Source organism: Plectrocnemia conspersa, unplaced genomic scaffold (genome assembly GCF_051122295.1).
Source record: "Plectrocnemia conspersa isolate PC_06_02 unplaced genomic scaffold, ASM5112229v1 ptg000013l, whole genome shotgun sequence".
In the NCBI taxonomy this organism is placed as follows: Eukaryota; Metazoa; Arthropoda; class Insecta; order Trichoptera; family Polycentropodidae; genus Plectrocnemia; species Plectrocnemia conspersa.
This window is the reverse complement of record NW_028277177.1, coordinates 2,804,491-2,828,247: the sequence shown is the minus strand read 5'-3', so window position 1 is coordinate 2,828,247 and position 23,757 is coordinate 2,804,491. Positions and strand designations below refer to the sequence as shown.

Here is a 23,757-nt window from a genome sequence, read left to right as displayed (position 1 = left end):
ATTAATTTGGCCAAGATTTCTTTATATATATTTTTATAGCATATCAGCTAATCCATTGTTTTTAGCCAAAACATATTTAGGAAAACTTAATTGAAAGAGTACCAGATTTTTAGCCAAAGGATTGTTTGATTCCCAGTAACACAATAATTATTCCAGCTTATAATAGTGTGATTGTAAGTCTAAGTACTGTTATTACGCTGTATTACTTTGGACTAACGCTTTCAGTGGTAGGTTTAAAATCATATTTTTGTTGTCGATAAAAGTATTTTAAAGCCATGTTAACTACCAAAATAAATAATCTCTATATGAGTACAAATGTTGCGTTATTAATTAGCACCTGGTTGGAGACATCTGATTTGATGTTCACATTTGCTACTCATCTAGATGTAACACTGAAGCCTTCCAATCTGCATTTTCATAGTGACGGTCCATTTGTCACACGTCTGACGTCAGGTAACAACAGATAAGAAGATCACATTAGTAAAACACATTTTTTGGACAGACTCGCTTAGTGCCTCTCAATTAAAGGTGGCCAGCTACTTCATCGATGGCCCGGTCTTCTGTCCGGTCATCTTTTACCAGAGATATACAAACCTGACTTGGAAAACACATAATGGAACTTTCCACCATGACGGAAGCATTCGAAATAGAATCCAAGCGGAGAAACGACGATCGAGTCTTCTACAAAAACAAAACAGTGAAGACCAGAGTGAAGAACGTTCTATACAGAAGACTGCCTATTTTGGAGTGGTTGCCCAAATACAATTTTGAAACAGGAGTGGCAGATTTTATAGCTGGAGTTTCTTTGGGACTCACCATGATACCTCAGAGCATCGCTTATGCCTCGTTGGCCAATCTGAGTGCTGAGTATGGATTGTATTCTTCGTTCATGGGTAAATATGACTTTACATTTCACTGTAAAAATCGCGTTATCGTTCAGTATTGTCGTTAATCTTAGTAGACGGTGTTCGCAAACAAAAGTACGACTGCTCGCATTATGTTTTTTTTATGTGTAACACATTATCATAAGCTATTGTCAAACGTGTACTTGAAATGAATAAATGACTACTCTATTTTTATATTGCAAAATATTTTACCATTAATTTTTTATACAAATATATTAACTTATTAATTAATAAATGTATAGATTCTGAGATATTAGAATTTTTGTTAAAAATTGTAAAAAGTGTTGATTAATATTTATTTGCTAAAATTTTTTATCACAAACAGTTAACACATCTAAACTTTTGTCAATTAATGACAAATTTATATTTAGCTATGCTTAGTTTTATTCTAAACGAGCTATTAGCTAAGTGCGTTGATAAATATAAGTACCTGTGACAAAAAATCGTTAGACTAGTTCAATTAGTAAATTTATTATCTCTATATTTATTGATTTTTTGTTTACGAGTTTACTCGATTTTATGAAAACTTATACCTTGAAGGCAAATTGACACTTGTTAGTTTGCAGAGTCATGCATTTTTCCTTTATTTGGCCTTCAGATAACAGTTTAAGATTCCACTATTTGTAAAAATATCGCGATTGTTTCTTGCTTTAAATTTTTCATCAGTGATTAATAAATTACGAATTCTAAAAAAGTTTCGCACAGCTATTTGCATTTTTTTTAATAACTTTCAAATTCGATAAAAAGTGTAATTTATACGTATTATAATATACCAAAAATAGGTGAAATCATTAATACCAATTGGTATTAATGATTTATAATAATAATAATCCTTATACTTAAAATGTATAGTGATTAATTAATCACTATATATTTTAAATTCAAGCATTTTCAAATAAAACTTAGTGAAGTAAAAAATTAATGTAATAATGCGTATTTCTTAATAAATTGTCTACAAAGCAAATATGTTTTATTAGTAGGCGGTAAAATACTAATCCTAAACGCAGCTGTTTACTTTTTTTTAATGTTCTGTCAAACGATATTTAGCAAAGTAAAACTTATTTTTAATTGATATATTATCCTATTTTGAAATATATATTGTATAAAAACAGCAAGAACATACATATGTAAGTTAAATTATAAATACTGAAATATGTTGTAAGATAATGACAATAAGCAAAATTGGGTAAAATATAAACAAACAATGAGTTATAACATTTTTAAATTTGATTTTTTATTTAATTATATAAATAATGATATGTTAATATATTTTAAACAACATGTTAAGTCAATATCTTAAAATTTTGCTTAATAAGGTCAATATTAGTCATATATACCTATAAGTAATATTAAATAAATAAACGAAAATATAGATTTATTTTGATTTTGAAACATTTTGACTAATTCTTATGTACAACTAACATCTTATCATATTAAAATATCTATTATTCACATTGGTGTTTGTGGTTTACTTATAAAATTGTTTATATTAAACATGATGTGATCTAAATAATATTAATCTTTATGAATTTCAGGTACAATTTTGTACGCATTATTCGGAACCGTGAAAGAAGTATCAATCGGTCCAACAAGTCTTATGGCTTTGTTAATATTACAATACACTAAAAACTTGCCAATAGATTATGTTGTATTATTAGGATTCTTATCTGGCATAGTAATTATACTGTTTGGAGTAATGAAATTAGGTATAGTAAATGTGTACATATATTTAATTTGTATAAACATAATTATATAAATATATATTTGTAGGATTTTTAATTGAACTTATATCTACACCGGTGACGAGTGGATTCACATCGGCAACGGCAACCGTCATCATAATATCTCAAGTTAAAGGAATCTTAGGCATAAGATTCAAAGCTGAAAACTTTGTAGATAATTTTGTCCAGCTGTGCAGGAAGTACGGTATGGTGAAATGGCCCGATGTAGTACTCGGATTGAGTTGCATTGTCTTTTTGCTGTTGTTACGGGTAAATTATGATCTAAAAATAATGTTAAACTATGTTTCATTGTGTGTTTTAAATTTCAGAAATTAAAAGACGCACCCATTCGAATGAATTTTTTCATAAAGGCATTTTGGTTTATATCAACTGGTAGAAATGCACTAATTGTCTTTATCTCTGCGTTTATTGGCTACAGATTGCAGTTGAATGGAAATGTACCATTTTTATTATCAGGTAAAGACTCTCTAATGTAACGGAGCCTGTTTGTTATGATATAGTATAAACAAAAGTTTAAAATTTCAGATAAAATAAGCGCAGGCCTGCCACCGTTTGATTTGCCTAAATTTAGCATCATAGAAGGAAATCGTACTGTGAATTTTGTGGAGATGTGTTCAACACTAGGCAGTGGCATTTTTACTGTGCCTTTTATTGCTATTCTTGCTAATATAGCGATAGCAAAAGCGTTCAGTAAGTTCATTAAATAATAGGTGCCTCAATGAGTCATATTTCTATATTAGAAATATTAGCATTATGTATGAGACGATGAAGTAATAAATATAATATCACAAATGTAGTGAATATAATGACAGATATTGGATGTACTGGGGCTCTAAGATGGGATAATTTTATATTTGTGACTAGCTAGTCTTTGGACTATTAATATTAAAAATTAGATTATTGTTTGTTTCGTGATAGTCACTTACTTTTGGTCAATGTTTCGGCAGGTATATTTCTGCCATCATCACAGTTTACGACCGTCTATTCCTTTTATGGAAGCCGGTCATTGACCGTGATTATGGCAAGACTAATAAACCTGTCGACAAATCAGGCAAAAGAGAGGGATCATTGCAAAGAAAATAGTAATTTAATATATATATATATATATATATATATATATATATATATATATATATATATATATATATATATATATATATATATATATATATATATAATTGTTTTTTAGCTTCAAACAAAAAACTGGATGCTACCCAAGAAATGATAACGTTGGGAATTTGTCAAATTATGGGATCTTTTGTGCAATCAATGCCTACTACTGGTGCTCTTTCAAGATCGGCTGTAAGCCATGCTAGTGGTGTTAGAACTCCATTTGCTGGAATTTATACAGGTTGGTATTCCATTATCATCAATTTTATTTTTGAGAAATTATTACATGTATCTAATTTTGTTTCAGGTGTTATAACTCTACTGGCGTTAACGTTTCTTACACCATATTTCTATTATATACCACGTGCTACACTATCTGCAGTTCTGATCTGTGCTGTAGTATTTATGGTAATTTTATAAACCACTTACTTTCGTTCGTATTCTTCAGTATTATGGATCATGTTTAATATTGAATATCTGCCAATATATATAGTGATAATTATCTTGAGAGAAGCATTTATCTCTCAATTCAAATCCGGTTTTTGTTACTTACTTATTGTCCTTGGGAATCGAAGTCACTTGAAGTCAAAAGGGAAATTGCTAGAAATAAATAAGATTTATTCTTAATCATGTGTGTTTGTGCAATGCCTTCACAATATACGATGTTCTTAAAATTCTTCGACAACATAATCAGGTTAGTTTGTGCTGTAGTAAGGCACATGGAATCAGGCAATTTCAGAACTTAACTAAATATTTGGTAGCTTCTCTTTCATTCATTAAATTTTCAATTGAATAAAATAAATATGCTTCTGAAATCATACATGGAATCGAAAACTTGATTTTATCGACTTTTATATTGATTGGAGCAAGTATTATTGCTTATAAAGCCATTAATAGAAAGTAGTGAAACTCTATTCTAAAAACATTATTATAAAAAAATGCATAGCAGATATTTTGTTAAAAATTAATAGTTAGCTAGTAAAAGACAAACTGAGATTATTATGTACAGTAACACTATATATTATACGTTACAGTGAAAAATGTTTGATATTTTTTAGCAATATACATTGTTAAAATGAGGCCATAAGCTACAGTTTATTAAACTTATCTATAAAAGCAGCTCTGTGTATTGACATGATAAAACAGCTATTATCATTTTTATTTTTAGATAGATATACAAATTTTAAAAGTGATGTGGAGAGGCAACAGATGGGACGTTTTCATAACGTTGATAACATACATTGTAAGTCTACTCAAAGGCGTTGAAGTTGGATTGCTCGTTGGAGTTTTAGTGAATATATCCTATTTGTTGTACATGACAGCAAGACCTAGTGTTGAGATAAGAAGATGCAAGGTTAGTCAACTATTTATACAAAGCAATTATACATATAAATAAATACTTTCAATTTTTATAGAGTTCGACGGGCTGCGAATATGTACTTGTGACGCCTGAAATTGGATTATACTATCTGTCTATATCTTTCCTGAAGGATGTGATACAGAAGGCCGGTCATGTGGAAGGAGAAAATGTTATACCAATTGTAGTTGACTGTTCTAGATTCCAAGGAATAGATTATTCTGCTTGCAAGGTATATATAAATTAATTAAATTAGGTAATACTTAGCTCAAATTGTTTGTTCATTATTAGGGTTTGGAAGATTTAACAAAAGAATTTGAGAAACGTTCACAAAAATTAATATTTTTAAACGTTTCACAAAAAATAACAGCAGTTTTGGAGCCGTTGACGACTATCAATCCGAGCACTTATCACTGTCAATGTGAAAGTGAAATGTTAGATGCTCTGTTTGCGACAAAAGGCGATGAGACACAAAAGACTGAAACAGTTCCTTTGTTGTCAGATATGTTCAGGAAGAAAGAGAGTATTACTTCTGAAAATTATATCCATACAGTGATCGAGACTGAAATAGACTTTATGAAGGAAGACCAAGATTCGGATAATAAATCTCACTCAACCACTAACAATAATGTTTATAAATTTGATAAAGAAAAAGATTGAATATATTTTTTGTACCTAATATAACTACTGGGTAAATGATAAAAATGTGTTGAAATATTATTTATTGTTTATTTGTACAAATAAAATTAATTAAAAACAATAATTTGACTAATATATTTACTCTTTCTGTGTCAGGGAGTTGTATAAGTTGAATGGAAGATTTGATTCAAGAACATATCAGAATCATATGACCATAGTCTTTTTAGAAACCTAAATTAAAAGGAACCGCCATCTACGACCAAACTTATATTAAATAATATTATCTTTATTTCTAGTATTAAATCTATGTAAATTTTTATTTCTTATTAAATACCTATTAAAATACTCTGATAACATATTATTTTCTAACTTATACATATATAAATATTAAAACATTAATTTTCAATATTTCTTGAATATCGAAACATTCCAATCTTTCAATCATACTTCTAAAACTAGTAAGTCTGTTTTTATTTAAAATTACTCTCATTTCCCTATTTCGTGATTTATGCAACATCGTTTATCTAGTTTGTTAAGCGTATATAATATTGTTGCACAATAATTTAAGTGGGGCAAAGATTTAGCCAGAATTTAACACCATCAACACTTCGCTTCTGTGATGTCGTCTTATTACCTACATGTTACAATAATTCATTTCTACAATGTGGCCAACGGTATAAGAATTAGCTCCAAACGTCTAATATCGAAGTGCAGACAAACTATAGAGCAATATGTGAGATGTGGCGTCTGTCTATACTTTTTCTTTCGCTTATTTTCCCCTGAGATATGAGTTTACTTAGTTTGTATTTAAGTCTTGACCTAATGAAAGTTTTAGAATTTTCAGTAGCTCAAATGCAGTTTGGTTAATTCGTGTAGGTTAGCTTTGGATTTGAACAGCAAATGTACGCTTCGCAACTGTCATATTGAATTTCATAAACATTTTAAAGCAGCATATAATTTCACTAGCACCTATTAATTAATTATATTTTCGCTAGTAGAAATATATGCCTAATGGTGAAAATATATTTGGACTTCACTAGTAAAAATATAAATTCATCGAAAAATACACATAATGATAAGTATGTATGTATACATAACTACGTATGTAAAAGTTGAAATCATTTATATTACTAGCACATGCCAGATAAATTATATTTTTAATTTTAATTCATGCCAGATAAATGCGCGCTTTGTTTGGTATAAGCATATTGGCCGTAACAACAGTATTACTAACCATGTTCCCAATAAATCAGAACAATAACATTACAAAAGGTATTTCCATTCACAAAAAAATATTTAATACGATTCTAAAAATCTACAGACTTAAAGTTTTATTGTTATAAGTCCTGATTAATTTGGGTCATGCCTGTAATATATGTCGTTATGGCCAAGAGATGTTTGGCGCAAGCCGAGCGGGAGGCTTCCGCCCGGTCGTTCTTATACTGCTGGCTTCTGTACTGCACGGTCGCGTTGGTGAGTCTATGTATGATGCTACGTAGAAGTAAAATATAACAGTTAAAACCATCAGAAGCGTTTTAATGGTCTTTTGGGCTACGATAAAACTGTCGTTTCACATCGGTCAAGGTCACACGAAAAATTCGCCAACTTCTCGAGAGGAGAAATTAAACAGTATATTTTAATTGAAGTAATTATTTTATCATTGATCAACAATACGGATTTAGACTTACACTTTTTACCTTGACTGTAATTCAGTAGAGAGCTAATAAAATCGTTCAAAATACTCGAATAAATTTTATTTACCGAGAGAAATCTGACCGCCGAATAAAGTATCTGCAGAGATAGATATCTTTTATATTTTGCAAGTTATTATATACCTACCTGAGAACAATTGTTTTATACGGCAACAAATTGGATGGTCAGAATAAATCAAATATTATTCAGGGTCAGAATAAATATCAAATGGTTAGAAAAAAATATACGGTCAGAATAAAAATATCTCGCTCGCACCAAAATAGCTGGACAGATTAGGTGCGAGCGAGTGTTGGTCAGAACATTTAACACACCATGAATAACTCTCAATGAATCTATATAAAAATTGTAAACGGTCAGAATAAAAACATAGGACGATCATGTGAATTAAAAAATATGTATATTTTAATATTTACAAATATAAATGGGCAATAAATTATTTATTTTAGAAATATATTATAATTTATCTCGCCCGCACAAAACTTTTAGGACAGGTTAGGTGCGAGCGAGCGAGCGTTGGTGAGAACATTAAACACCCCATGAATAACTCTCAAGAAATATATTTAATTGTATGTAGGACGCGAAGCTATTTAAGGCGACGGACAAAGCGGGAATAACGACAGAGCGGCGACGAAGAGCATACTTGGCTTGTTGTGTTGACATCTGACAATGTTGCGAGTTGGCGCTAAAATACCTTGATGATGGTTATGCCGATGAACTGCCGACATGCGAATAACAGTTCGACCAGTTATGCCAATTTTCAGTGTTACACCAATAACAACGATATACAATAACACTATTGCCAACTTAAAAAATGATTCTGACCATATGTCAAAATAATTCCTACCATTTAATATAAATTCTAATCATCTAATATTTATTCTGGCCGCTTATATTCTGACCTTATAACATAAATTCTGACCATAAACCGAAAATTATGAGCCGTTTTATACCAATGCTATCAACTTAATATTGATGTGTTTGGATGAAAACATATAATTACTAAAAGCAAATTTAATAAAATACAAAATAAACTGTAAATATTTATTTAAATTGAATTAGGTAAACAATTAAAAAATGTAAAAATAAAAAATATTTATTAAATAGTTCATAATACAATCAAAATTTATACTAAATACAATCAAAATTTATTTTAATTTATTTTATTATATAATCTGCCCTATTATCTATAATAATAAATTATATTTCTTATGAATTACTGATATATTTATTTTTAATAGCCCTACATTTTTAAAGTTTAAATATTTAACTCTAAAATTCATACATAACATACTTTTTTAGATTTTATTTATTTATTAGTGGATATGTTATCGAAGATATTTGCAATAACATGTTGCTTCTGGGTTCTGGACGCTCTACGACATTTGATACATGTGAAGGATAATCGATATGCATATTCATATGTTGTAAAAGACTGCGCTTAGTTTTAAATACCTTACTACATTTTTCGCAATTAAAGTCCCAAGAATCAGTATGAATATTCATATGCTGTAAAAGACAATGCCTACTTTTGAACGCCTTACTACATTTATCACATTTAAAATCTCGAAAGTCATTATGAATATACATATGTTGCGAAAGGTAAACTCTGGTTTTGAATAGTTTTCCGCATTTGATACATTCAAATTTATTAGCGTCGGTATGAATAAACATATGCCTGGAAAGGTTACGTCTAGTATTGAACGCTTTACTACATTTGTCGCATTTAAAATCCCAAGTGTCACTATGTGTATTCTTATGTTGTAAATAATTAGTCCTACTTTTGAATGATTTGCCGCATTGGTCACATTCAATATCATAGGAATTACTGTGAATGTTCATATGCTTCGAAAGGTAAACTAGTGTTTTAAACGCTCTTCCACATTGGTCGCATTTAAAGTCTGAAGAATTGTTATGAATATCCATATGCCTTAAAAGTTTACTTTTATACATAAACGCTTTTTCACATTTGGTACATTTAAAAGTATATGCGTTTATATTTATATCTATGTGGACTTTCATGTGTTGCGCGAGGGTAATTTTATGTTTAAACGCTTTTCCGCATGTATCGCATTCAAAGTTATAAGAATAATTATGATTGCTCATATGATATCTGAGATTGTCTTTGGTTTTGAACGTTTTTCCGCATTCGCTGCATTCATAGTTATAAGAGTCATTGTGAATATTTACATGACGTTTAAGAACGTCTCTAGTTTTGAACGCTTTTCCACATTGGCCGCAAACAAAGTCGCAAGAATCACTGTGAAAATTCATATGATGTGAAAGGTTACGTTTAGTTTTGAATGCTTTATGACATTTTTCGCATTTATAGGCAGACAAGTCCGAATGCAATTCTATATGTCGTAAAAGAGTTCTTTTCGAAGCGAACAATTTATGGCAAAGTCCGCATGGAAATTCCTTATTTGCATTACAATCCTGAACATCACCTGAACTTTTTTTATATTCTTCTCTTTCTAAATTCTGAAAAATATGAATTGATGTATTAAAAATAACTTATTATATAATATATACAATTCGACTATTACTTGTGTTTTAATATGATCGTTTGAATGTTGAAAAGATAGAACGTCCATGTTATTAGTATTCATGTCAACTATAAATATATGCATGGGATAAATATATACAACTATATCAACTATAATAATAAACGACAATAAATATAGTATTTCTAACCAATTTCAATCTTGTCTTCTGCTTCATTCACATGATAAACTTCAATACGCTCATGTTCTAATTTAACATTTTCTTTCTTAGAATAAAAAATATTTAAAAAATACATTTTTCAAGCTATGTCGTTGCAATTATTTCGCTTACCTTAAGCATACGATTAGCTGAATAATTAAATGTTTCATCGTTGTATTCAACGCCTGGTTCTAAAAAGAGAAAGTGTATACACTATATTATTATACAATGCTTATTGATATTGTATCACTTTTAAGCTTTGCTAAAACCATTAGGTTTACAATAAATAAAAATATACTTTACTAACTTTTAAAAAGAAGACATTTTATTTAAATTATAGTAATGGAGATGTTATTCATTTAAAAAAATTGGTAAAAAATTGGCAAGATGATTATTTTTTATTTATTTTAAATGTACGTAAAAATGATTTTAAATAGAATTTTGGCGACATACCTGTTTTAATATAGTGTGGAAGAGACATTGTATATGCGACTCCACGTCAAATAGCTGTCACAATCCACAACATGCCTGGGTTTGACTCTTTTGGTCTAAGAAATAAATATTTTGCACAGCTGTGAAATATCGAAAAATAAATAAAAAACTACTATTTTAAATTGCAACGTTTAAATGATTTTCATCGCTGTTAATATATTATATTAAAAATGTACTTTTAGCAAAATTCCAATTGATTTAAAAAATTTATTTCATCTCCACCCTTTCAGAATTTTACTGCTATTTTTTTATTGTAAGTTATAACAATAATAATACGATCACTGCTGCATCTTCATAAAACGCAGATTGACTATTAAAACTTTTTATTTTACCTGATAAATGTTCGGTACGTCCGTTTTCGTGACTTGTTCGCTTTGTAGCAAGATGGTCAATAACATAGGATGCAAATTAGGAGTCAAAACAAACGCACTCAACTTATATTTAAACTATGGTTATCATAGCTTAGAAATAATGTCATGTCATTCCTGACAAACCGAAATATATTGAATGAATATGGCCGGAAAATGTTTCTTCTTTTTGTATTTAACGCTGAGGTTCGATGTAGCGAGTTGTCGTTACGTCGAGTTCGACAAATTGCGAGTTTGGAGTCTGCGGCAGTCGGATCGGGGTGTCGACGCCGCGCGCTGTGTTCGTCGGCTGGCGGTTCCGCGTCTCGGTTCTTTCTTTCAAACCGAGTTATGACATAAACAAGCCGCGAAATCGCATGAACGCGTCGTTCGGCGCCGTATAGATCGGTTTCGTCTCCGATTCTGTCGCCGCATATGTTGTCGGACGGTCGAAAGTGCGAGGAGATTTAAAAGCGAATCGGATATGGCCGTCGAGGGAAGAAAGGGCCGGCCTTGTGCCAAGGCTCTGTTGGTGTTGTTCGCGGCCGTCGCCCTGTCGCCGGCGTTGGGCTCTTTCACCGTCAAGATGATGGGCATCAGCGAAGAGTTGGAGAAGGCTCTTCTTCACGTTCTGGAGGCGACGGACCTCAACTACACGGAGCCCGACACCAATGCAACCTACATCTCATCCACGGTCTTCAACCCCATGGGCATGGGTCATCTCTACAACCTCACCAACGCTTTCGTCGACCTCATACAAAAGAAGCAGGCATATCCGGAAGGTGCGTTTTTTCATATTTTAATTTGATTTGGCCATAGTCGCAATTAACGACGTCCTAACGTTTATTTATTTTTCGTATTGTTCAAATTTTCGCTTTTGTTTTTAACTTATTAAAATGCATCTGTATTGTTTTTTTGCATAATTGTTAATATAACAGCTGTTGTCGAACGAGAGGTGTAGGAAAGATTAGGGTTGTAAAATATTTATTATTAAATTGTTCCAAATTCTAGTCATGATTTTTTTCATATATAAACATTAGTCTACTGTTTGATTTTTATCAAAAACTGGTTCTTGTTGTTGATACTATTATAGATAAAAAAATAGTATTCACGTTTAATCGAAAAACTAGCGAATTTCTGTGTATAAATAAATATTTACTGAGTTACGTATTTATAATAATTTTAATAGCCGCCATTTTGAAAGATGATGGCTGTTTTTTGTGAACTTAGCGAAGATTTTTTAGAGTAATCATTATATTCCATATATAATATGTTCCTTCGAAATCATATTATTTATATTTTTTACTCTTTAAATGTTTATTACATATACACTTCACAAAACAGTGAATGTTAAAACATTAATATTTGGTTAATAATTTAAAAAAATCGTTATAAAATTATTAGCCACTAATAAACAGTAATTACGTAAAATATTATGAAAATAATATTTTACGAGAAAAGCATTTCTTATTCGTCGTAAGTCGTAACTCTTGACGAATTCTATAAGTTTTTGTTTGCTTGTTGAGTTGCGCAATCGATTTTTTCTTAATTATGACCTAAATATATACTATCGATTTAATTAAGAACTATTCCAGGGCTACTACGATTTTTTTCCAATATATATATTGAGAATTTTTTTAAGAATATATTTTTATTTCTTAAATCTCATTTTTACTCCATTGATCAAATTAATATAAAAACATACCATATAACAGCGTGCAGAAACATTTATGAAGTTACAGTTCTAATTTGAGCACATGTGCTTTTCTGTTGGGATGAAAACACTTTTCAGGATGATTTTATAATTCACTGTTCCGTCGATAAAGTGAATACCTTCCATTCCGAAATATAAGAAGCACCCCCCCCCCCCCCCAGATTGTTTGACTCAGAGTTTTGTACGGTTGCCTAGATATATTTTTTACCAACTTGACTGCTTCTTCCAGGAGGGGGCAAAAGTTTGCAGTTCAATGGTCGTTTCTTTAATGTTTCCATTTCATTTTATTAAATGACATGACTTTTTCTGGCTAAATTCCGCTTAGAACCCACGTCAAAAGCAATAAAATTGTGCCGTCGCAGTGCAAACGCTCGGTTATCTATCGTCCATATTCAAACATTTTATAACAATATTACGATTTACAATAAGTGAGCATCGAATAAAACCTATACAAACCAAATTTGACCAATAAGAGGGCGCATAAAACAATTATCCCTTCTCAGAAGTCAAAAATCCACGTTAAAAGCAAAAAAATCGCGCCGTCGCAATGGAAACGTTCGACAATTATCTAGCGTTCATATTAAGACTTTTTTAAACAATATTACAATAAGCGAAGCACACCTAAACCGAATTTTGACCAATATGAGAGCGCAATAAATAATTATCCCTTTTCAGAATTCAAACATCCACTCCAAAAGCATTAAAATCGTGCCGTCGCCGTCGCATAAAATATACGATTTTTATTTAAAAATAAAATTTTATTTTGGTAATCCTGAAATGAATGTCGTATTTTAATGAAACAAAAAATCTCTTAAACTTGTCGTAAAAAAAGTTTTTACATGTTTTAACATGTTTGCCCTCTTTACTTTTTATTTATTTATTGCTGGATCTTAGCTTTGTTTGGTATTTGTGTATTTGTTGGGCTTTGTTGAATGTTTATTATGTACCCCTATATCCGGGAAGCATACAAAATGAATCAAAGAAGGGTTCATTTAACTCCAGTAGTTTTAACTTTTTGTTTTACTTGATCTATCTATCTATGTGAGGTTCAAAAGATAGTTTAGAATTTATTGCGTTTTGCAAGAAATCGTTTTTTTATTCTATATATATAGATATTCGTCGAATAATTTTTCACAAATTTGTTGCACAAATATCAATTATTATAAACAAAAATAAAATATTTTATTTGCAAATAAATCTGTGGTTATTATTTTTATTATTATAACAGGTTCATGATATTATTAATTTTATATCCATTAATGATATATATTTTTTGCAAATAACGTAGAGTGCAAAAACAAGTCATATTTAGAATACTACTTGTATGAAAAAATCATGATAACGAGTCTAGTATAGATAGTCCGAAAGGTTGGCGACCGCTGTTTTAAAACAACAGTGGATAGTAAGTGGTTAATGTAATTAAATTCTCCACAGAAAAAGATAAAACAACCTTATTTTTCCTACAAAAATAATTATTGATATAAACAAATCAAGTCATTTTTTGTTTGCAAAAGGATTTTAAAAAAATTGATTTTTAAAAAAAAATATATACTCAAAAATACGTTGACACTTTTCTTACGATTAAAAAGGTTTTGTAGACATCAAAAAAATATTTATGCGAAATGTCCTGTTTTGACTCGTCGAGCAGAGATCTCCGTCTGCTAGATTTTTTAGTAACAAATGCTATGTGCAAAATATTTAAGTACGCACATGAACGGAAATAACAAAACCAAAAGTGCTCATGCTATCAAAAACGAACCGCTAATAGAGAGCTTAGTGTTATTTATTTTTCCTCAAAATTACTATGCGTGGGAGAATGATAAGAACGATAATTTCTTTTGAAACAACGCACGAATCGCGAACCACCAAGACAATGAATCCATGCACAATGGCTGTACATATCCATGGTCAAACGTTTTGAATACTCATCGATGAGCAAAACATTTCCGAGAAACTAAAGCTTTGTGCGATTATGTGCACGAATTCACACTTTAATCTCCTTTCTACATTTTTCTGCTCGTGATGCGATTTTCCACTTGTTAGCGCAACGCTGGATACCCAAATTAGTTAAGTGTGTTTTAAAAAGATCAATATATTCGTTTGGATTTGGAGCTAGGTGTTTTATAGTAAAGATTTTTCCATCTTAAATGGAACTGGCGTCATTCATCATCCGACGAGAAAGGGAACAGAGGAACTAAAGTTCTCTGCGGGAGAGGCGTGAAAATAGAACGTGCGATGGAGAAGGGATGCTAGAGATAGGGAGTTTTTTTTGTACTTCATCCAAATCACCGGTCTTTATCTCCTGTTTGCTTGATGTAATACAAGATATTTTTTATGTGGTTATATAAAGAACCGCCGTTTCGAGGATTTTACTTCCTGGATAGTGGTATTTATGTGAGTGAATTCAAAGTTACGTATCGCCGACTTTGGAATGGAAGATGAATGAACCGCGGCACTGTGGATTGATTTCAGATCGACGCCATAATACGTCAGTATAAAATGACTAAGAAAACTTTTATTTTTTCCTCGAAAGAAAATGCCGATTTACTTATTTTCCTGTCTTCAATGGAAATTAAACGAAAAATTATTTTATTTTTATTTTTTATATTTAAAGTAAATTTTCCGTTGCAACATGACACGCGTTAGCCCAATTGTTTCATATATTAATTCACAAATATATCTATGACAGGTTTTAATGAACTAGGAACACGGTTTTCGTCCGTGTCGTTCCATGGTCACAAACGATTCTCGAAGTCGATGACAAAGTAAAACCCTTTTTCGTGGATCGAGGTTATTTTTTTACATTTCCAAGAATCAGGAAACATGCATTGTGTTAAAAAGCATGGGCAATTATAAGTTTATTCTAAAGCTACTGTCACTTGTTTTTATCACCTTAACCTTTAACGGACAAAAACATTTTCCTTATTGATTCCACTGCGGTCCAATTTATTTAATCACAAAAATAAAGCTTCTTACCTATTATTTATATAAAATTTATTTAAGGTATACCCTGTACCCGTTCCTGATGTTGGGACCACTACCTGAAAAAAAACCACCCAAGAATACAATGACAAAAGAAAGAATGTTTCGCTTAAGCATTGTAAATAGTATGTAGTTAATTATTCACTATTGTAATTAACACAATACCGATGATTCACAACGTATTTTTAATCGCACAGAATTTATTGTTGTTTTTTTATTACATTGCTATATGAAACAATAAATATATTTATGTATGTACATTACAATTACTTACATACTTGATGTTAGGTTACATTTGTCGATCGTATGATATTTCTCGGAGCAATCTTCCATATGAAGATATGATTTTAAATTACGTTTTTAAACATCTCTTCACCAGTTTTTTTTTTATATAATATAATAATTTAATATATGGGAATAGTACCTACATATTTAGTAAGCCACGCATAGTCCACATCGTGACGATTTTTTTGTCTTTCCATGCAAATACTATAATATTATTGTTTGTTCATTTATACGTTACAACTTCTCCCATGCGTATTTTTTTATTGCTTGTGTTAGACCTAATTGTACAAGTTTAATATAATTTTTGGAAAAGTAAATTAGCCATTATACAGAGTAATCCAATTCGAGTTTCTTATGTTGGCAGCACTGTAAATCAGACAGCTGTCAATAATCACGCGTGTTCAAAGTGTCAAATGCAGGGATGTTGTTTTAACAAAACTAGTTAGTCAGTGGTCGTTTTTTAATGTTTCTATTTCATTTATATTCATAGTATTTCATTATATGACATGCATTTTTCTAGCTAAATTCAAGGGGGCGTCCCTGTTTAGAATCCACGTCAAAAGCAATAAAATCGTACCGTCGTGGTGGAAACGCTCGGCTATCTAGCGTTCATATTAAGACTATATAACAATAATACAATTAATAATCAGTACATATAAACCGAATTTTGACCAATAAGAGAACGCAAAAAACAAGTATCACTTCTCAGAAGTCAAAAATGCGACGGCGCCGACACGATTTTATTGCTTTTGACGAGAATTTTTGATTTCTGAGAAGTGATAATGTTTTTGCGCTCTCCTATTGACCAAAATTCGATTTGAATGCACTTTGTCCAATACTCTCATATCAGAAGTCCGTAGTAATGTCGGTATGGATAGCTATCATATTTTAAATAACATATTGTAATATCGAAGTGCAGACAAACTATGGAGCAATATGCAAAATATTCTTCCGTTTATTTCCCATTAGAAAAATATTTTGGACCTAATGAAAGTTTTAAAACCATAATTAGTTTTAGAACTTTCGTTTCGCAACTGTCAAATAGAGTTTCATAGACATTTTAGGGCAACATATAATTTAACTAGCACTTACCAGTTAAATTATATTTTCGCTAGTAGAAATGTCTACTGGTAAAAATGTATTTGGATTTAGTGAACACCAAATACACTTCATTGAAAAATCCACATTCACTGTAACATTTATATAAATAATTCTAAGTACGTAAATGTATATATTACTACGTATGGAAAAGATGAAATAATATAATTTTACTATCACCTGCCGGATAAATTATATTTTTACTGGTAAAAATATATCTGAAAATGTTATCTAATATAATTTCACTGAAATGACATATTTAAAAAATATTTTCGGGATACATTTTTTTTGAGAGATAACCCGAAGGTTAATAAAAGTTCTAAAGGTTAATATAGCTATTATACTCTATTTGCGTTACGGATATACGTTTGATATATTATCATTAGTCCGGTTTATTTTTTGAACATATTTATAGATTTTTTTTTTCTATAAATGTGTTCTAAAAATAAACCAGAATAATGAAAAGTATGTCGAACGTATATCCGTATCGTGTGCTTCAGAGTTAATATTAGGGGCGTAAACCCAAACTTGCCATCTCTTTCTAAATTATGAATAATGCTGAAAGGGATAGCTCTCAAACTGACTATGTTAAAGCAAATAGTGTGTATATAAAATGTGTTAAAAGTTTTAAGTTTGTTGGAAAAAATAAAGTGTATGTAAAGGTAGAATTGATAATTTATGGTTGCAATATATTACGTAATAACCCTTTGTATTGTGCATAATCATGATTCGTAACATAAAAATCTCGAAATACATAAAAAGTTAACATGTGCAGAGAATACGCTCAATTAAAATCTGGCGCTGGTTTCCAGATGTACGTTTGCTTCAATGTAAGTGCATTATCTTTGCATAATCCTTAATGGATTCTACGGAGCAGTGACACATTTTAAGTATTGAAAAAATATGTTTTCACACACACACATTCAAGAAGCCGTCACCACAGACTTGACCCTAATCCTTCCAAGCCTCAAAAACCTACTCGCACGTTGTCCATAATGAGTCCCACTACACGTAAGCAAAGACCGTTCGATAGTTGCCTTAAGCAGCCACATAACTAACTCCCAGAGGGAGGGACTTGCTTCCTGCCTTATTTACGGAATTTAAGCACGTACAAAAAGCGGATTTATATAAATCCAACATAGGGGCCGTTCTTCTGCTGAATTCGAGCACGTGACCCAAAAATAGCTGCAATTACGAGATACGTGCAGAGTTGGACCTCTGGCGATTTGACTGACCTCTTGCGACATCGCTCTAAAAGTTAATAAACATTGGATCGGCGTCATGTCGTTGATAGTGTCAGCGTGATGAACTTATCTGCGCCTTTTCAGTTTGTAGAGACTGTGTTTATTATATCTGCTGTTGAGTAAATAGCTGGTAAAAGGTCCTTATATATAGTCAATATTGTTCAATCAATTGTGTATATAGTGTGAAATGCTGTTTAAATACGCATCTATCTGCATTGTGCGCAATGTGTTGATGTTGAACGAATGGAAGTATAAAAACGACATTTGGGGTGTCGTAGAAGGCGTAAACAATCACTAAAATAAATCAGTTATAAAATATATTATTTTGGAATTGTTTTATGGCTTACTTCAACTCGACCCAGTTTATTTTTACACATGGTTGAAAGTATTCTTCTTACAATAACGTATTATATTTCACGTGTTTCGCTTCAGCCAAACATATTTTTCAATATGCAGAAGTCAAAAACCATTGGTGTCTTTTATTTGCCGCAACGCTCGATCTATGAGTCACAACATTTTTTACTTATATTATTGATCTTTATCTACGTCACGTCATAGAGATCCAGACAGCATCCAGCTAGATTGGATAATCGCCGTCGAAACCGGTGTTGAATCCGGTGACCTGGCGGTGTGATGGTCTTCGAACAAGATGTGTGTCATGGAAGCCCCGTTGGCTACCTTCGACCGATGATTCATAGACCGAGAAGAACCCGCTGATATTCGACTTTCACGCGATTGCAACACCAAGTCTTTCTCACCTCTCACTCTATGTAAATGTAGGCAAATTGGTATAAAAAGAGGCAAAGATAAGAAATTGCAAACGATTCGCGATGTTTTCTACGCCGTTGTCTTCGCGGAGAGCGATTGACACGGGTAATAATCTTAAATGGTGGACCAATGACTGATGGCCGCGGAGGCGAAGCTGCTTCGATTCAATTTACAATACTAGACGTGACACGGTGGTAGGTCTTTAGTGGATATAGAACGCAACTGGCTCATGGTACATCAAAGAGTTTTAAACTAGGAATTAATAATAGTTTACAGGAATAGTTTGACTATGTGTATATATGAACATACAAATAAGGGTACAAGTAAATGCAGCATTATTCTGCGTTATGTTTCAATGCGGATGCAATGCAATTTTTCTCTCCACTGCGTCTGAATCATCAATCTTTGAATATCGATACGCACACATTTAATGACTAATACTATAATTTAATACAATTCTCAGAACTGAAGCCTCTTATAGTTTATATTTAGAAATTACATCAAAAAACTCTCGATGCAATCAATAACTTTAAAACTAGTTACTACTAATTATTTAAATCCACCGAAAACGGGTGTATTTACTTTTGTCTTCCTCGTTCGAAACAGTCATCGGTGCTAGTTAGCATCTATATTCTAAATATATAAACGTGCACCAAGCGGGTATCATCAATCTGGTTTACCATGACGAATTTGAAACTTATTTAGGGCGATAAGAAATTAATTGCGATACGACATGTAATAATGATTCAAACATATTTTATCAGTGTATGCAGAGAGATTTATCATTTTAGATCAGTATCCTCTTAAGAGTTGATTAGTGGGACAAAGAAAACATACCCTACCTAAGAATCCTACCTCAACTTATAATAACACTTAACCGACGGGTCAAGTAGTTTCTACCCGTTACGTTCCCTGATGGTAACGCACTGGACGGGTATAATCCACCCTTTTTGACCCCGGCTTTGTAGTATTTACTAGCAAAAACTAAAGCTAGCTATGCTGACATACATACATATATAAAATTAATATTTGCATATATGAGTAGAGATCAAAGCGCACTGTACACAACAAATATTTTTTCTGCGATAAATTTAACATTAGATCTGTTTTAACCTACCAACGACTGAAGTTTGATATGCTATTATTTTTTTAAATTAAACTAAAACCCCACATATTAAAGCAACTTATGACTACATGGAACCCATTGCGTGCACCACTGCCGTTACGTTAATAAGGCCATACGAGTCCAACCCTTCGGGTGGGCACCCAGCTTCTGACGGCCGGGTGAGCGGTTCCCTACCCCGGTTATTAGAGATATATTTGTTTTTCTCCCGAGCGCTCAGGGATACGGGCTCTCGTTGGCTAGTTGGCATTGCAATTGCATTCCATGCATTGCGTATCATTCGAGTAATAGCACCATCCCCCAGGTCTACGGGGTGTGACTATGCTACCTAAGTCGCAGCCTTTAGCCCTCGGAACTCAGGAGGGGCCGAACCCTTTGCCTTGCTTGCGTTACTTTGCTGTGCTTTGTTCGTCCTAGGTAGTGCCTCGCACTCTATCTCAGACGGCCAGCCCGGCAGGTCCCTTCCTCTCAACGGTTTGGGATTTAACCCTTGCTCTTCCACACTGATGGATGGCGTGCGTCCTGCGTGTGGTGGACTGGCGCCCAAGCAACTTGAGACACACTGAATGGGCAGTGGGAGATGTTCCAGATGTATGTCAAATGCAAGAAATAAGAAGAAGTCATTAACTCACGTGGTTGTACATCGCCGTTCTACGCGTGTAGCACCAAATGTTTGATTTGGAGTATTTAAATAAGTGTATAACCAAAAGCACTTAAAAATATTATAAAGCTTAAATTTCAGAGGAGAAAATATACCTCTCGGACCTTAAAAATCAAAAATTAGTCGTCCGCATAAATTCAAATTAAAATATGAAATACGTTCAATTTTGAACGGTCCAAAAAACGGACCAATTATTTTTTTATTCTGACTTTTTTTAATTAACACACTTGCAAAAAAATATTTTGAGCTGATTTTAAGTAATGAGAATGTTATATTTTGAGTAATGGACTTATTCTCCCTTACAGTTTTTTACACTTTTTGCACGCTAGCCTCTGGAACGTATTGCAAAAAGGGACAAAATGCGCACAAAAGTATGAGTAATAGTCATACTATTAGTTTTTCGATAAACTAAAACATTAGTTTTAATATTTATTTATTTATTATTACGAACCTGACCATCATAACTTGACAGGTTGCCCCAATGCGTCACGATAGCCTTTATATAAAAAGTTCCGAGCGATCTCACCAAAGATCACGGTAATACCTCAAGTTTTTTTGACGATTTTGAGAAGTGATTGTTTAGCTCTATATAATCCAGCACTTTGCTTTACGGGCTCAGATCACTCTTTGCGTGGCATGCGATCTTAAGACATCGTCGTTTTTCGTACATATTTATTGCGAATAATAATTTTTTTTATAGATTTTTGATTATTGTAAGAGTTTAACTTAATGCATAGCTATCTATAATATTTCTTAATTGTATATTTCAGTTACTCATAAACTTATCAATACTGTAATATAATATATCGTTGTTTATCAGTAAAAAGTAATCAACAAGCTAAATTTATTTGTTAAAGTAATTGTTATGCATATTTTTTAAATATTCGATTTCTATTTATGCAAATTACTCAAAAAATACATTTATTTACGCCAACATTAAGTAACCGCAATGTAAAAAATTGGTAAATTTACAGTAAATTTATGACGCATGACGTTCGAAGTTTTCCTTTTTTGGAGGCAATTTTTAATTGAACAATAAACTTGTACCTTACATTCCTCCTACTTCCAATCAAATTTCCATAATAATTGTCTTTTTTCTATGCATTGTTCTGATTTTTTACACGTTCAGGAAGTCACCGACGACCTTCCTCCATCGGCCTCAATTCGGCACCAAGAATGTGCGTTCTGTAGCATTATTCAACGCAAATTTTCTTCGCTAACATATTTAACAGCTCTATAAATCATAAATTATGCATGAAGAATCAATGTAATTGAAATTTTCACCGAGCGTAACCTAGAAGTCGAACATGACCGAAATGCTTCAGCGTCTTCCTCTTCTGATTTACGGTGTCGAAAGGAAGAATCGAGGTCCGCTTGAGGCACTCTGATTATCAGCAGGAAGCTGCCGTAATTTCTGTATGACATGACCCGATTTAAGAAACAAGATAACGCAGAATAATAAATACGCGCCACAATGCATTTGGCTTTTTAACGTCACATATTTAAAGGTCTCTGAAGGTCTTTCCACATTCACTCGATTAGTCACCTCCGTTTTTGGTCCTGAGTGCTCACGCTTAGCACCTGACTGACGCAGGCTTGTTGCAACAAGAACTTTTGAAACTTGCATTCTTAGTTACTATTGACCAATCGCATATTATTAAATTGTTTTTTTATTGTTACAGGTACGTACGGGTCATTTATCGCCGTCTTCCATCTGTGTGGAAGTTTGCACCATCCGCGATCGGTTCGTGCGAAGGAAGTGGGTCGGATGTGCCGCAGCATCTCAGGAATCCACCACGACCCATTTCCGTTTCCGCGTGCACTCTTTGGCAACCCCTGTATATTACCTGTCTTTTGTAAAAGATGACCTATTTTGGGCTGGTGAGTTTCGCTTTTGGTGGCGACACATAGTCGCGCACGTCGTAGTTCTTATCGCGCTAATGGTTAGTGCAGTCAAAGCTTTGTTATCTGTGTAAGCCTTTTTTCTGGAATGTTTGCATGAAAGAGGAATACATAATTTATACTTTTACTATTCGCTTGCGTTCCATTGCTTGAGATTTTTGCTCGTTCGCTTCATTTCTCCAGATTTAGCATACATGACATAATAGCTTAAATTATCAGTTGGACCAAAAGCGGGAATTACTGCTCGTCTCAAGTGACCGCGGTGGATTTGAGTTAAACTCTGAATCGGTCCGTCTCTGGTCGAATGCTTGACTCTGAATATTAAATTTGATAGCTTAACTCTTTTACTCCTAACCCAAGTATATGCCATTTTTATTTTTTTTGATAAATTTATTATTTAATTATTTTTTTGTGAATTGTTTATTAACTTTAAGCAATAAGATATGATAATATCTATGTATATTTTACACAACTAAAACAAGATAGTCCAAACTCATGTTTTTTTATTATTTAGAAATTTTAATCTTATCATCAAGTATAATTTATTCCTATTTAGTAAGAGAAAATCTTGAAATTTCATTCTTTTGTAAAGAATCAAATTTTTTAATGAAATAAATGGCATATATTAAATATAAATTTGCATTGAAAAGTATTGAATGAGTTATTTGCATAGCCACAGTGGGTCAATATTTTGGCCCTCTGTATGAAAAAAATATAATCAGAACCCAAAAATCGAGTGAGTCCTGGGTTTTATTTGCCAATCGCCACGGCTTCTGGCCAATCGAAGCTCCGGTGGATGCATGTTATGGGAGGGATTGCAATAATACCGCTATTTTCAATACCGTTATTACCGAGATCATTATTATTTTAATTAATTGACCGAAAAAATAATCAGATTATCGTTCGCATTATTCATTATGTTTATTGATTAGCAAAACTAAAGCATTAGAATAACCTGGTAACTATTGTTTCTCG

At 32.2% G+C, this 23,757-nt stretch overlaps 3 protein-coding genes across 10 annotated transcripts in view; 2 read left to right on the top strand and 1 right to left on the bottom strand.

Moving 5' to 3' along the window:
* Nucleotides 1–318: 318 nt before the first annotated feature.
* Nucleotides 319–5,874, top strand: LOC148227011 (sodium-independent sulfate anion transporter-like). Its single transcript, XM_088201530.1, has 11 exons — nt 319–453; nt 529–893; nt 2,441–2,611; nt 2,676–2,896; nt 2,956–3,103; nt 3,173–3,337; nt 3,837–3,998; nt 4,065–4,165; nt 4,926–5,111; nt 5,173–5,346; nt 5,406–5,874. The coding sequence occupies exons 2-11, from the start codon at nt 614–616 to the stop codon at nt 5,772–5,774; spliced, it is 1,977 nt and encodes a 658-aa protein (XP_088057656.1). The 5' UTR covers nt 319–453; nt 529–613; the 3' UTR covers nt 5,775–5,874.
* Nucleotides 5,875–8,690: 2,816 nt separating this feature from the next.
* Nucleotides 8,691–10,710, bottom strand: LOC148227010 (uncharacterized). 3 transcript variants are annotated; one of them, XM_088201730.1, is made up of 5 exons: nt 10,620–10,710; nt 10,299–10,357; nt 10,158–10,233; nt 10,010–10,077; nt 8,691–9,944 (listed from the first exon to the last, which is right to left on the bottom strand). In XM_088201730.1, exons 1-5 carry the CDS (start codon nt 10,645–10,647, stop codon nt 8,769–8,771), a joined length of 1,407 nt encoding a protein of 468 aa, XP_088057856.1. In that variant the 5' UTR covers nt 10,648–10,710; the 3' UTR covers nt 8,691–8,768. The 3 variants fall into 3 exon arrangements, with proteins under 3 accessions (XP_088057856.1, XP_088057857.1, XP_088057858.1); XM_088201731.1 differs by having other exon boundaries at nt 10,158–10,229; nt 10,620–10,699; XM_088201732.1 differs by having other exon boundaries at nt 10,158–10,214; nt 10,620–10,698.
* A 564-nt stretch (nt 10,711–11,274) lies between these two features.
* Nucleotides 11,275–23,757, top strand: part of LOC148227007 (prominin-like protein) — a 72,281-nt gene continuing 59,798 nt past the window's right edge. For all 6 annotated transcript variants that reach the window (XM_088202742.1, XM_088202739.1, XM_088202740.1 and 3 more), the window contains exon 1: nt 11,275–11,787. In XM_088202742.1, coding sequence (XP_088058868.1) covers nt 11,490–11,787 — 298 coding nt within the window. In that variant the 5' untranslated portion in view covers nt 11,275–11,489. The remainder of the gene's footprint in view (nt 11,788–23,757) is intronic.